This window comes from Spea bombifrons, chromosome 2, assembly GCF_027358695.1.
Source record: "Spea bombifrons isolate aSpeBom1 chromosome 2, aSpeBom1.2.pri, whole genome shotgun sequence".
In the NCBI taxonomy this organism is placed as follows: Eukaryota; Metazoa; Chordata; class Amphibia; order Anura; family Pelobatidae; genus Spea; species Spea bombifrons.
In genome coordinates, this window is record NC_071088.1 from 99,410,617 (window position 1) to 99,425,111 (window position 14,495).

The 14,495-nt window shown below is 37.8% G+C and overlaps 1 protein-coding gene across 1 annotated transcript in view; it reads right to left on the bottom strand.

The window, feature by feature from the left end:
* GPC6 (glypican 6) overlaps positions 1-14,495 on the bottom strand; it is a 245,333-nt gene that overhangs the window by 39,956 nt on the left and 190,882 nt on the right. Inside the window, exon 5 of the mRNA XM_053455371.1 lies at positions 66-196. Coding sequence (XP_053311346.1) covers positions 66-196 — 131 coding nt within the window. The remainder of the gene's footprint in view (positions 1-65; positions 197-14,495) is intronic.

Genomic DNA, 14,495 nt, shown 5'->3' on the forward strand with positions numbered 1-14,495 from the left:
AAGGCATGAGCCTTATTAATGGACACTGATTTATCATAATGATCATTATAGAACAGACAGCTTACCTTTTCTGACACTTGAAAGCTGTTTTCTTGCAAGTTAGTTACAGCTTCTGAAATTTTAACATCCATAGGATCCATGACTGCCTCAATATTGAAGGGCCCCTCTAATCTGTCAACTACTAAAAGCATGGCGTCTGTCAAAACAATTGAATACACAGAAAGGTCAAGTGTGCAATCAAAAATACCACAGTGAAAGGTCACATTAAACAGCAAGCTCATTCTGGAAGTGTTGCATTAATTGTTTCTTGACAATGAATAGGCATTTACACAACATAGTAAACACACCTGTCATCCTAATACACTTTACACAGACAGCTGCACTTCTAAGTGGATTGACCTTATTATAATTTTGGATTCATCGCAATAAATTGTGTTTCAAGGTTTCATGCTTTGTTAACAAAAACTCCTACACTAGGTACATTTTTAAAGGAAGTCTCCACACTGTGGCACACAAAAAGTATATGTTATGAACATTGAATAATATATTATTGCTGTTAATTATAAAATCAGCTATATTATATATCATATTGCAACTTGTATCAATATATTTTGTTTACAGATCATATTTTTATGTGCTCCAGTGGGACCCAAATACATTTTTAAAACATTGGTTCATGCAGAAAAGGCAGTAGGATACCGCACCGATTATATGTCTTATCTCTCGTTTCCCGACTACTTTCTTATAAGGTAACTACCGCTCATCACTGGTACCACGTACATCACAAAAATCTGCCCCTATAGCACTGCTGACAAGCCTGGCATGTCATGGGATGAAGTTGGTACTGCAGCACTGGTTTGATCAAAGATTGTGGGGACAAGGCTGTCTGATGATAGCTTTGCTGGCTCATAGCTGACATATTCAGCGAAAAAAAGAAAGAATTGGGCAAAGCATCAGGAATCATACAGTGTCGGTTATCTGACCACATATGCTGCTTCATGTGTGAATTGCAGGGAAGATAGCCGGTGTGAGAAGAGGGGTAAACTAAGTTTCTCCCTTCTCAAAAAAGTACAAAAGGGACCTGAAGGATCTCACCAAGACAAGCTCGTTTGAGCAGGGCCCTCCTCACCTTTTGTCTTTGTTAGTGGATTTGTTATGTTACATGCCACTTGTTATGTCCTATCTACCCATTGTACAGCGTTACTGAATTTGATGGCACTATATAAAACAATAAATAATTATTATAGGGTATACCCTGTAGTTACATGAGAGATCCCTGGGTCTAAAACTTCCTCAAGGTGATCTCTTGTCATGAGAACCATCGGTGGATCCACAGGGAGGGGGCAACCACCCCAAGATAGCCAACAGCAGCTCATCTGGCATCAACCAATGAAAACAGGGAAAAGAAAAAATGTTGGTGCGCTAAGCTAGTCACAGGCTCAAATAATACAAATGTATAATACGAGGCCTACCAAACAGGTGTAAGCATGCTGCAAGAAACAGTGTATTGGCTGTACAATGTATACAAGAAACAAAAACTGTCTGCGCTTCTTACCCTAATAAAGTTGGCAACAAATACATAAACATAATATAAATGAGAGGTTTTGGTTATATGAATTGGCCAAAGCATAATTAAGCTCACCCGCCACGTCAAGGCACACTCTCAATAGGGTGAGAACCTACTCTCACCTCCTACATAGTGGGCACACAAAGCAGTTTATACTGCTACCAAAACCTTATTAATGTGTTGGGGGAGGTGCAATTAAACCTCCTCCCTATTAACCCCTGGACAGCAAGCTGCAACCAGACTGATGAGGAGCCAACAACCTCAAATATGTGCAAACAGGGAAAAGAAAAAATGTCGGTGCGCTAAGCTAGTCACAGGCTCAAATAATACAAATGTATAATACGAGGCCTACCAAACAGGTGTAAGCATGCTGCAAGAAACAGTGTATGGGCTGTACAATGTATACAAGAAACAAAAACTGTCTGCGCTTCTTACCCTAATAAAGTTGGGAACAAATACATAAACATAATATAAATGAGAGGTTTGAGAGTGTGCCTTGACGTGGCGGGTGAGCTTAATTACGCTTTGGCCAATTCATATAACCAAAACCTCTCATTTATATTATGTTTATGTATTTGTTGCCAACTTTATTAGGGTAATCAACCAATGAAAGGCAGCTGATCTTTATTGGCTGATGCCAGACGAGCCCCCTGCCAGTGACCTTATGGACCTTTTAATCCCAGCCCGTTCTTACAGATTTCCATATTAACGTCTGCTATACTACGGAAGACTTAAGATAGGCTAGAGGCAGTGACTTGTATGGGGGGGAAGGGACCAGGGAGATTAGCTGGGAGATAGTGTACGTTTTCCTGCCGCTATATTTGTTTGAACAATGAAAACGCAACATTCGTGTTAGTTTTCATGTTCTCCCGAATACCAGTGCACGAGTCTTCAATATACATGTAAGAGCTTTTTAGGCTTATAAGGTACAGTATGCTTATATTTTTTTGTTTTAGTAATATTATAAAGTACATTAATAGTTAACAGGCTAAGTTTAAATAAATCAGCAGATGGACAAATTTAGAGTAAAAGAAGGAATTAACCATAATTCTCAGACAGACATCTGGCAGTATGTAAAGGGAAGAGGGGGGTCTGGAACATAACTGCAAAACTTTTTGGAAACTGAAAAGATAAAGAAAAAACTAATATCAGCTATTTCTATATGTTCACAATTCCCCCCCTCAGACGGGCATGGGTGTCTGGAAAAAATAATTTCAACCATTTCACACAGAAATCGTATGTCACATGTTACCATCCAACTTCTGTATTATGTTTTGACAAAATTCTGTATAAAAAGTCTTTAAAAAGTGTGTTCTGGGCCCATTCCAGAGACAACCTGTCTGTGTAACAATTGTTGTTGTGAATGGTCCCAAGATATTATCCAATAAACACCAATACTGTTTTGAAGAGTGCCTGAGAATTGTGAATGATTTTCAAATTCACCTTAACATTCCCTCTCTATATACAGTAAACATACTTTTTTCTCACTTCCTAGGGACCATTGTTGAGGTATCTGCCCTGGTTGCACAGGAAACACACTTCATACTCGACTTACCAGGCTTGGTAACGATGCACAGTTGTTAGAATGCAGTGATCAAAATTTACATACAAAATATTTGGTATAATATCGCTATGAATATATTGAGATATTTAAATATTAAAATACATAGATATTTATATAAGGCTATGAATACACTTAGTGGCATTTATTAAGACAATACATTATGAATGCAATAAAACAGCGGGAGATTTTTTTGGTTTCAAAAAAGTAAAATAACAAATCTTTTTTTTTTACGACAATAAACATCAAATGAGCCCATAATCTCATCTAAACATCTGGAGTAGATTTCCAAAATTTATGCTGTGCGGCAAAGGGCAAACTATTATCTAGGAAAAATATATTCATGAAAACCAGAATAAATCTTTGAAGCAGTAAAAAAAAAAGGATAAGGAACAATTGTTCCAGGAAAAGGTTTGATAATTCTAGTCTGGTATTTTACAACTCCTTTGAAAATTGATCCAGCATAAATTTTTATATTCTGTTAGAATGGAACTAAATTGTGTTTAATGTCTGATAATAAAAATGTTTCCACACAGTTGGTTGGCTTGGCCTTTTTACTACTAGTGTTGGATCCTTAGGGTAGGAGGAAGTTATTAAAGAGGAACTATCACATTCTAGATTACCATGGTCCTAATACTTATACTTACATATATGTTAATTATACCCCTATCCTACTAATTGTAATCACTGCATGTTAACCGTGTTGTTACGTCTCAATAATAAATTACATATTTTACTTTCTTGTTCTGCTGGTAGAATCAAGGAACTGTATGACAGCTCTTACCGTAGCCTGGTAGTAGTGGCTGGTCATGAGTGATCATGGGGAATGAGAAGAAGAACACAGCAGACCATGTCATCCCCCTTCTGCATACTACAGAGGCTGTGACAGCATGGTATAATTTAAATAGCACTTTGACTCATAACTGGCCTACTGAGCACCGGCACACTGGGGGCCCAATCGCCAAATAGGATGATCTGCCCATAATTTAAAGATAGAAGGATTGCTGCACCAGGCATAGGCCTAGACCAGAGTATGGCACTGACCTTGGAGGAAATATTTTTAACACCAAACTAGGATAAATAAACGAGAAGGGAATACAACAATAACAGATATAGATAGTTGATGGTGATAGATTACCATACCTGGGAACTTCTGAGCTCCGGCTAGCCTTCCCTTGCAGAACGCAGCCTGCTGACGTTGGTGGGCGGTCCCCTGATGTAGGTGGGCAGTCTCACTGACATCAGCCAGCGGGGAAACACCACCATTTAAAAGGAAAATGGGCGGGGAGCAGGGTGTGTCAAGACCCCACTCCTGGGACCCAGAGGATTTGGGTCTTGACCCCGAGAACCAGAGAAGCAGTGCTTCACCCAGAGATCTCCAGGTCAAACCCGGAGAGTTCCCAGGTATGTAGATTACATTCTATGACAGAATCAGTGGTTTTCTAGAAAAAAAGCTTGTAAAGAAGTTGCTAAAAGAACACACCGAATGCCTACATTTTTTTCCTCCTGCTTCCTGTTGAGAAGAGAGTTACGTACATCTGGACAGTACTTTACTGAGAGCTTGGTATATAAGAGGAGTAGAGCAAGGACTGATTATCGTTTTATTTTTTACATCAGGAAAAAGGCTAGACTGGATGGGCTGAATGGTTCCTATCTGCTGTCAAACTTTATGTTTCCATTTATGACTTTATTTACAACCATAGCTTGGTCTTACTGGTCCAGGCTTGAACCTTCAGACAGTTAATGTTCACCATAAACATCATACAGTGATATTATGAGGATATTTATTAAAATTGCTCAAATAATTCAGACTTTGGCAGGTGGATTTCGCAACAGCAACCAGGACAGTAGAATCACAATAACCATCAAATCTGAAGATATTAATGCAGCAAGACAGTATCGCCCACAAATATATTGCTATTTAAATGGGCAATCGTGCACAGATCTTGTGTTCAGAGGAAGTGACAGGCATCAGTGAGGTGTTTCACAAAGTTCCATAGTGCTATTTGACCATGAGCTGCTCTAAATTTTTATATCACAATAACTTGAGGACAAATAACCCTTTACTATTGAGATGATATGAAGGACACTGCATTGCATGACTTTACTAAAAAGAACTAAAGGATATAAGAAAAAACAAATAAAATAATATATTTCCTGAATTATATCATAATAAGAAATGCTGGACAATGTGGTGATTGTAATGATGCCAACATTTTCTAAAAAAAAAACATAATTATCCATTATTACTTTTTAGCAAATATTTCAGCAATGGTGCATTTTAGCATAAATTTAAGAAAATTAGGTTTAAATGCTAATATTTCTCGTAAGTGCAGGTTCCTTAAATGACTCCTATACTACCTGGGGTTATATATATATATGTTTCACTATGTGCTTCCTATTATCTGATAAAAGGACATTCTATTATTTTGGAACATTGCAAAGTGAAATATGTTTCACTCTATTATATTTTATCATTAGTGCCCTCTTAATATAATGACCTGGACACAATCTCACTTGAAGAATTATATTGAATGAAGCAAATTACTAAAAAAGGTATTTGATGCCATTGCCACATTTGAGACAAGGTGTGATTTTTTTTTTATTTTGCTATTAACATAAGGACCTTCAAGACAGTAGACACTCCAGTTAGATATAAGAACAATGTCATCTTATGTTGGTGAACTAGAAAAATGGGCAGTTGGACAACTGCAGTTTTATGATGAAAAATAGGAAATAACAGAGATGCTGCATAAAAGTTCAAAGGCAGGATAAAGTGTTATAGCTGTTTACTTGGCAATGACAACCAAAGAAAGGGACTTAGGAGTAATTACTTTGGATAATTGAGAGGTAGACAGACAAAATTACAAGTCAGTGGTGCAAACGGGATCCTATTTTTTAAGACAGAAGTGTTGTGCTTTGCTTGCTTTGGTAAGTAAAGTAGAGGTGTGCCCACATCGGGCAACAGTAGACCACTGGTTCCCTAGCTATTTTAGAGCCAAACTACCTTGATGCAAAAATATGTAGGGTTATCAAAATACCCTATCTGCAATTTTTACAGAACACAAGACCATTATGTGTTATCGATGTCAGATGTTAGAGTACTACTGTACTGTGCACCATACACTATTTTGCATAAGCCACAGTATCATTACTTTATTATTAGGAATAACCCATACAACTTATTCCATGTGAAAAATGAAAACTCCAACGAAAGATATTTTATCAGAGCAAAGAACATGCCACAAAATGTTAAAATGGTCCAATTTTACATTATTTGGTTATTTTACAGTATTGTAGCATGGCAGATGTTCAGAGCAGCTTCAAATGTGTCAGTATATTTTATATGACAATTAGCAATTCAGACAGAAACAACAGTATCTTTCCGCACATTCCCCAGTTGCAAATATTTTCCACTTCATAGAAAGGCCAAATGAGGACATTAGTGATTTAAATAAGTAATCATGCAAGGATGTGTAGCCTTTTCTGTATACTACAACCGAGAGAAAAGTGCAGACAACAGGTAGTATTTTTTTTATTTTAAACTCTTTTTCCATTAATGTTGTGGTCTTTTGCCATTTATGTACAGTGACTCTAAAATGCGTCATTATTATAATAAAGCACCTAGATTTTTTATTTACCTTTTATACCTGCTGAATCTCGAACGTGACTACATGGACACTCAAATTGTTGCGGATATACTTAGTCTCACCCATGAGTGAATCCTGGGAGGGGCAATGAGGCAATTAGTAAAAGAGAGCAGCATGCTCTGGGAGTAGGGTTGCCACCCATCATGGTTTCATTGGGATAGTCCTGGAATACATAGCAATGTAGTAACATAGTAATTTAAGATGAAAAAAGAAACAAATCCATCAGTTCAACCTTATTTATTGATAGAAAACACCTAGAAATAAGCAGTTTCCAGTTGTGTTACAAAAATGGAAAAAAATCTACTTGACTCCAAAATGGCAATCTGGATGAACAAGCTATAACTGTCAAGGACTCCCCTAAAAATAACACAACACAGCAGACTCTCACCGTGGCGTTATGGGGGACATGGATGTGAAAAGGGTTAACGGCAAAAACCAGCCCGCAGGCTCTCTCGCCACTCTTGATACAAAACAAAGATGCAGAGAAAACGATCCAATGCTGCAGAGAACGAGACCGCCAAACATAACACAGTCTATATAACACCATTAAAGTCATAATCAAATCGACTTTATTGGGTAGCGACAAACATGGGGGGACAATCAGCTGGGAGTAAAAGACCTGCCTAACGCGTTTTTTTGGTTTTTATCATCTCATATAGGCTTACTTACAGTTCAGACAATGGCTTACCTCTTCTCTTTTTCATGTCACAGCCCAACTTTAAAAAATTACCCCGTATTAAGTGTTTGTAGGCACACCAATCCACGGAACTGGACACTACTCCATTTGAATTCTCCTGCGAAAAAAAATATTAGACTTGGGCGCCGGCCAACTCTTCGTGTTTGTCTTCGTGGGGGAAAAATATCTTCGTATTCCACGAATATTTGCCCGTTCCTGTGTTCGGTTCGGGCCAATATTCGTGCACATTGTTCGTGTTCATTTTTTTCTTCGTTTTTTTGTAGAAGGGGTTAATACGAGGTTAACGCGGTAAGCAATACACAGCAGCTTTGACGCCAGGATTTTAAATGTCCGTACAAGAAACTCTATTGGTCGCCGGCAGGGGACTCCTCTGCCATCAACCAATGAAGTGCACCTGTATTTCATTGGTTGATGGCAGACGAGACCCCTGCTGGCGACCAATAGAGTCGCTCGTACAGACTTTTAAAATCCTGGTGCCGCAACTTGGCCAGGAGAGACCACTGTTAAAAGTCCATACAAACAGACATTTAACTGTTGGAGCAGGCAGGCCACGTTGCGCTGTCAGGAGTTAAAGGGCCGTGCGAGTGAGCCTATTGGTCGCCTGATGGGGAACTTGGTCTGTCTCCCTCCTCCAAGTTTAATTCCTGACGGCGAACCTATGGATTTCTGGAGCGGAAATCCATAGGTTCGCCTTCAGGATTTTAAGGGCAATAAGATCGTTGTCTGAGCTAACTGCTCTGAGCAACTTAGTATTTCAGATAAATAGTGAAACATGCAAAAGTAAACAATCATGGGATTGAAAGCTTTGTACAGTTGTGGGTAACAGTTGAATTGGAAAAATATTGTATTAAACATGAAATGCTAACTCCCTACAGAGTTTTGTGTAAAAGCTCAGATAAAAAAGTATATTATTATCCTTTAAAACTCACATACAAAACATCTCTCCTAAAACTAAACTCAACTAAAAAATGGAAAACTCAAAGCGCATTCAAACAAATAAAAGCAGTCATCACTGTGAAAAGCAAAATACACAAAGCTTATTAAGGCAATGTTTTGCAGGTAAGTGCTATAATCATATATTTTTCTTTTCCTTTTGGATGTGTTTTATGTGATTTGAAATGTATATGGTAAATTATATGATACTGTTTTATTACTGACGTTTGATTATTTTAGACTTTGTTACTGCCAATCTAGTATTTGTTCAGTCCCTAAGCAACCATTTAGGTTTTATTTTATATTCAGGAGGAAAAATAATCTTTTACTGTGGCCCAAGTAGATAAATACAGATGCCTTGGTTGACAGCAGCTAGTACTTTTATTTGAATTCTGCCAAATCTTCATTAGATTGCTGTGGGGCAGACCTAATTTTTGCATTCATGGCTCTTGATTTTGTTTGGAAGGATTATTAAATCATGAGGAAAAAATGTCCCAAACAAGTAAAACGAGTTTTCTCATTAGTTAACAATATTACATTACAGATGGGATAGCATTCTACGCAGAGCTGCATATAGGGGTTAAAAGCCTTATGCCCCCAATATAACACTCCCCCGACTTACCACTGCTTCTGACTCCCTGGTGTCTGGTGGGGGCAGCGGGTGGAGGCCGGCATTCATGAAATTAAAGGGGCTGGGGTGCACGCACTGTGCCGCCCAATGGGCCTGCCTCGGCCGCCTAAATTGGGACAGTTGGGGGCATGCATATATATATATATATATATATATATAATATATATAGAATTTCAGCATCAATTCCATACCAAATAGCAGAAAATACTTAAAATTAATGTTAAAAGCCCCCTCTTTTAGTTAATGTTTCCAGTAGTTGTTGTTGTACATATACTATTTAGTGCATTTATGTGCATGCAGTCCATAATGTACATAATGCATTGTAGAGTTGGCACATAAAGGAAAGGATTGAATTCTATAATAATGTTAGACACAAACCATAGAAAAACATATGCCAACCTTTTGACACGCATGCTTTTAATGGCTACAATGGACATCACTATGATCAGTACTCTGGTCAAGAATGATAAGTGTTGATATTTATTGGGCAATAGTTTTGCTTGTATTTATTTTTTAGCTTTTTAACTTGTGACAGGGACCCCATTATCCCTGATTGCAGCATGCCAGCTAGCTTATACATTTACAGTATTTTCCATGATTATTTATGCCATATGTGATAAAGGACTTTTGCTGAAATAAACACCACCTAGGATTGTACCCTCATGACACATATGGACATAATAGATTCATAATCATTATAACATTTTAAAAATACACCCATTTGAGCTGACAACCATGTTAAGCTTATTCTGCAAGAATAACTGTGCTGAGGTCTCCAAAACTGTATACAATACTCTAGGTGAGATCTGACCAGAAATCTATAAAGTGGCAGAACCACCTCCTACTACTAATGCCTTTAGCTATACAAACCTATACCCTGCTTGCTTTTGTCCTTGTTCAGCATCAAATGCTTTACTGAAATCTAGAAGATAAATCTTGGATTCTCACTTGTTTGGACCACATCTGCAATGCTTGGTGGATTGGAGAGGTATGGCCTTGAGGAACATAGTTGGATTCCTGCCTCTGATGTCTATCCCTCTGCACGAATTGAAGTATTCCATCATATTTACCCTAGCAAACCTGATCCATGATGCCAAGAGGTCACCACTCGGGGGGGGGGGTTGTCACCATTAGGGTTTAGCACTTCAAGTTGTGAGGTGTTTTAATGTCCACACACAAACAGTGGCAACATTTTGACCCCTAAAGGTCTTTATCAAGCCATTGTCATTAAGGGTCCTGGTGGAGCCCTTCTAGTGCACCTGTTATTTTTTTGGTGCTGCTGACCACCTCTATTATTACCATTAGGGTTTAAACTTGGGACTTTTGGGTGCTTTTGAAAAGCTGATTTTGTATGAAAATAGAACCAAATGTAGGCAACAAACTGTAAAAATATGTGGCTCTTTTTGTCACAATTCCTGATTGTATTCTCTAAATACTTTGACTATGATATTAAGACCTTTAAAAAAAACATAAAAGTCATCAACTCTGTATTTGAAGTTGCTGACATCTTTTATTCTAACACAACTGCTTTATTAATAATTACCAATAACCTATATTGTGCCCTGTAATTTTCAGGAGTGCTCCTCATTGGAGTCCATTGCTCCTATGGGATGTTCTTAGCAGTGTCCTTCTGATTTATAAGCCACTTAATGTTCTCCATATGCTTGGTTTGCTTGCCTGAATGCTGTTCTAGTTTTCCTGTCCTCCAGACTAAAATAAATAAACAAATAAAGTTGATAAATCATTCTAGTAATGTAGGATGCATTCAGAGACCATTTTGCTTACCTGACAAATCACTGCAGGTAAAAAGCTAACTCATAAAGCATTGTAAACTACCGTTGTGTCATTTTCATTTTCAGAAATACTCAAATATCAAAAGCTGTTAGAATAATGAATGAGCTTCTGTATCCATCATTCTAATAACTGAAATATACCAATTTTATTTACAATAATATACTTCAGATATTGTAAAATAATGTTACGTATAACATAATAGATTCAAAATAACACATTGGGGAGAGCTTTGTTTACCTTACTAACAATTCCAATGCTGATAAACCAATTTCCATTTTAGAAAGCCTATTTTGAGCGCATATTTTAACATTCACTAATAACTGCATGTACATTTGGTAGGTTTACCATTGTTACCACAATTTAAATAATATTGCAAGTCAAATTCCATCACATAAACATTTACCTATCATTACATATTAAATAATGTAAAAAATAAACATTTGTGTCACTAAGAACATTAAAACTTTGGGTTTCACATTTATTATTGGCACTTGATAAAATGATCCTTTATTTTAGATTGATAATTGAACTCCATTTCAAAATATCATGTTCCTTATTTGTGCATCTGTATTTAACAATTCTAAAACACTTTTAATATAATGAAGGAAACACAGGGGGTGTTATATTTCTTCACATACTATAGAGTGGAATTTTAATATGTTGAATTATATTAATTTTGATATAGGACATTGTGCAATAAAATTACCAGTCTCATAATCTTAGTAAAAACTCTCTCTCAATTACAGATTTGGCAATTACTTTAATTAAGAAAGATTGCCAAGCCAATAAGATGCATTGAAACATATTAATCAAAAACACTTGCATGATTCTTTGCTTCAATCATTTGTGATTTACCGCCAATCTACATTTATGCGTATTCATACATATTGCATGGTTGTACTAAATTTTCTGATATTCAGTATGTAACAGACTACTTTGCAATAAAATACGTTTATGGCTCCATGAAATGTAATAACATCTTGGCTTGTAAATATTGTATTGCCTGCTTCTTGGCCTCCTTCTATTTTTTATTGATACTACATTATATTTATTTGACAGTTCTTGTTTATTAGAAACAGATGAAAATTAATGATATATGGAGTCATAAATTAACCCCTATGCCCATAAAACAATCCCCCAAGAAACTCAAATGTGAGTGAAAATATATATTTTTTAAAAATGTGCCATTGGCGGCGTCCTATGTCAGCCTAAATTAGACAGAGACAAGAAACATCTGAAATTCTAATACTCTCTTTACACCAGCAGAAATACCATTGGAATGGGGACTCCAATGTTAAATCTACATGTAGCTATAGGATGTATTTCAGAATAAAACTAATAGGAAAATATTTCAGCCTCAAAACAGAAATCACTCGGAGTTCTCATTACGGTTTTTGGCATTTAAATCTTCCTTTAATAAATGGCTGTCTACAACTTAAGGAAAAAGATAAGCTGCATATATTTGTGGTCACAAAATTGTTGCTAAACATTTAAAAATGTTTCATTAACACGACATTTAGGTCTAACCTAAGTGGAGCACCTGTCACTTGTTTTATACTTTTTAAAATTATTCAGATTTTCAGTGAAAATTACACAGTGTTTAAACAGGACTGGCCTAAGGGTCCATAGCTCTCTAGGTGCACTACATCTCTGATGCCCTTACCCTGTATTCACTTACCAAAATGGGAAAAAATTTTTCCCATGGCATAGATCACCTATATGGGTGGCCGGGCCTGACTGGAAACGTACCGCCAATTGTAACACACCTTAGAACTGTTTTAGCAGAATGTGCATGTTCTTCTATTTCTAAAAAGAATGTACAACTGTTTTTAAGTTTCTCCCTCAAGCTATTAGCATAAATATAATAGGGCAAAGCAGCAACTTTAAACTTGATTCTTAAGTGACAATACTTGCTGTCTACTGTCAGAGATATTTTTCTTTTTTCTCTCGTGCATGGTGTCTTTATGTAGTGGTTGTCACCAACAGCAGCATGTAAGTTACCATATCTCTGTAGCCTGACAGAGGCATTTATTTACCTCTATTGACATCTCTAAACGTATCCATGATAATCTTATACTCAATAAACATATTAAAGCATAAATTGACACAAATTCCAATAATGTATAAGTCTTTCGTTAACATAATGGATATTGTGTTTAGAGACGTAACAATCAGGGTTGCAGGATTTGCTACTATGACCAAACACGCCATTCTGGGGGGCCTAGGCATCTCCTTGTCCACTTGTCATCCCCTGTAAAGCCGCTAGGCGTGGTTCATGGCATTCTCTCTCTGCACACTGTGTCTGACTGTTCCAATGTTCATGAAGTGACATCACATCCACTTCCTATGTGCAAGATCAGTCTGCACACAGCACGGAGGAAGAGAGACACACAACTCCTGCAGTTAAGTAATGTGGGCAGTGACACATGCTGCTTGAGGACAAACATTGCACAGACAAGCTGTATGGGGGCACTGACAAGCTGTGTGTGGACAAAGATGGCAAAGACAAGTTGTTTGGGGGCAAAAAGATGGCACAGGCAAGCTTTTTGGGGACAAAGATGGCACAGGCAAGCTGTTTGGAACTATACCCTTCCCAGGGTAGCCTTCTGTGATCATGGGCTTGTCCTGCCCGTCCTCTTGTGATGGGGGGGTATGCACACCATGCCCCATGTCCCTAGTGGCTCTGAGGGCGCCTGCTGGATTGAGCACTGCTAGCAATGCTGATCGCAGAGTGCGTGTCTGATGCACAGGGTGAGTCTCTACACCCCCCACTGCCTTGCTGCGGGAGGAGAAGGTACCTCTCAGTCCTGCATTTGGGGCAATGTCAGCAAGCAGCCCCTGGGTGCCATGACATTTGGGGCAAATGTGTCATTCACAAGCTGTTCAGGGACAAAGCTGGCACTGTGACATGTTGCTTGGTGAAGTCGGGGGGCCTGGGACAATTTTTGCCCCAGGGCCTGTGGTTTCTGGTTAAGTCCCTGATTGTGTTACACTGCAAATATAATTTAGTAGTACAATAGCAGTGACAATTACAGAAAACAAAAGGTAATAAAGGTTCTATTTGTGTGAAGGGTGTTTTCTAAGCACATTAGTATCACATACAGAAACAGTCAAAGGGTTATAAGAAAGTGGCTTATATTTATTGAATAAGGGAATTTTGTTTAGAGTTTGTTACCATATATACAGCGGATAAAAAAAGTCTACACACCCCTGTTAAAATGACAGGTTGTTATGATTTTAAAGAATGAGACAAAGATAAATCATGTTAGAATGTTTTCCACCTTTAATGTGACCTATAACGTGACCAAATCAATTGCAAGGGAAAAACAAATAAAAAGACCTCACAATAACCTGGTTGCATGTCAGGCCCCATCCAGGCTGCAGAGCTGCATGTCTTTTGTTTCCCTGTCTTGCTGTGGTCCATTTCTGGATTTCCGTATGTTCTGTCCTGAACCTCTGATTCCTGGATTGTAGTTCTGCTCTTTGCTTCAGCCCTGTTTCCTTTAACCCCTTAAGGACAATGGGCGGTCCCAAAACCCATTGAAAACAATGCATTTTGAGCCCATACATGTACGGGCTTTGTCATTAAGGGGTTAAAAGGTGTGCCCCCTGTGTGTTCTGTTTTTCTCAGTCAGCAGTCTAAAGATATGTCCTTCTTAGTT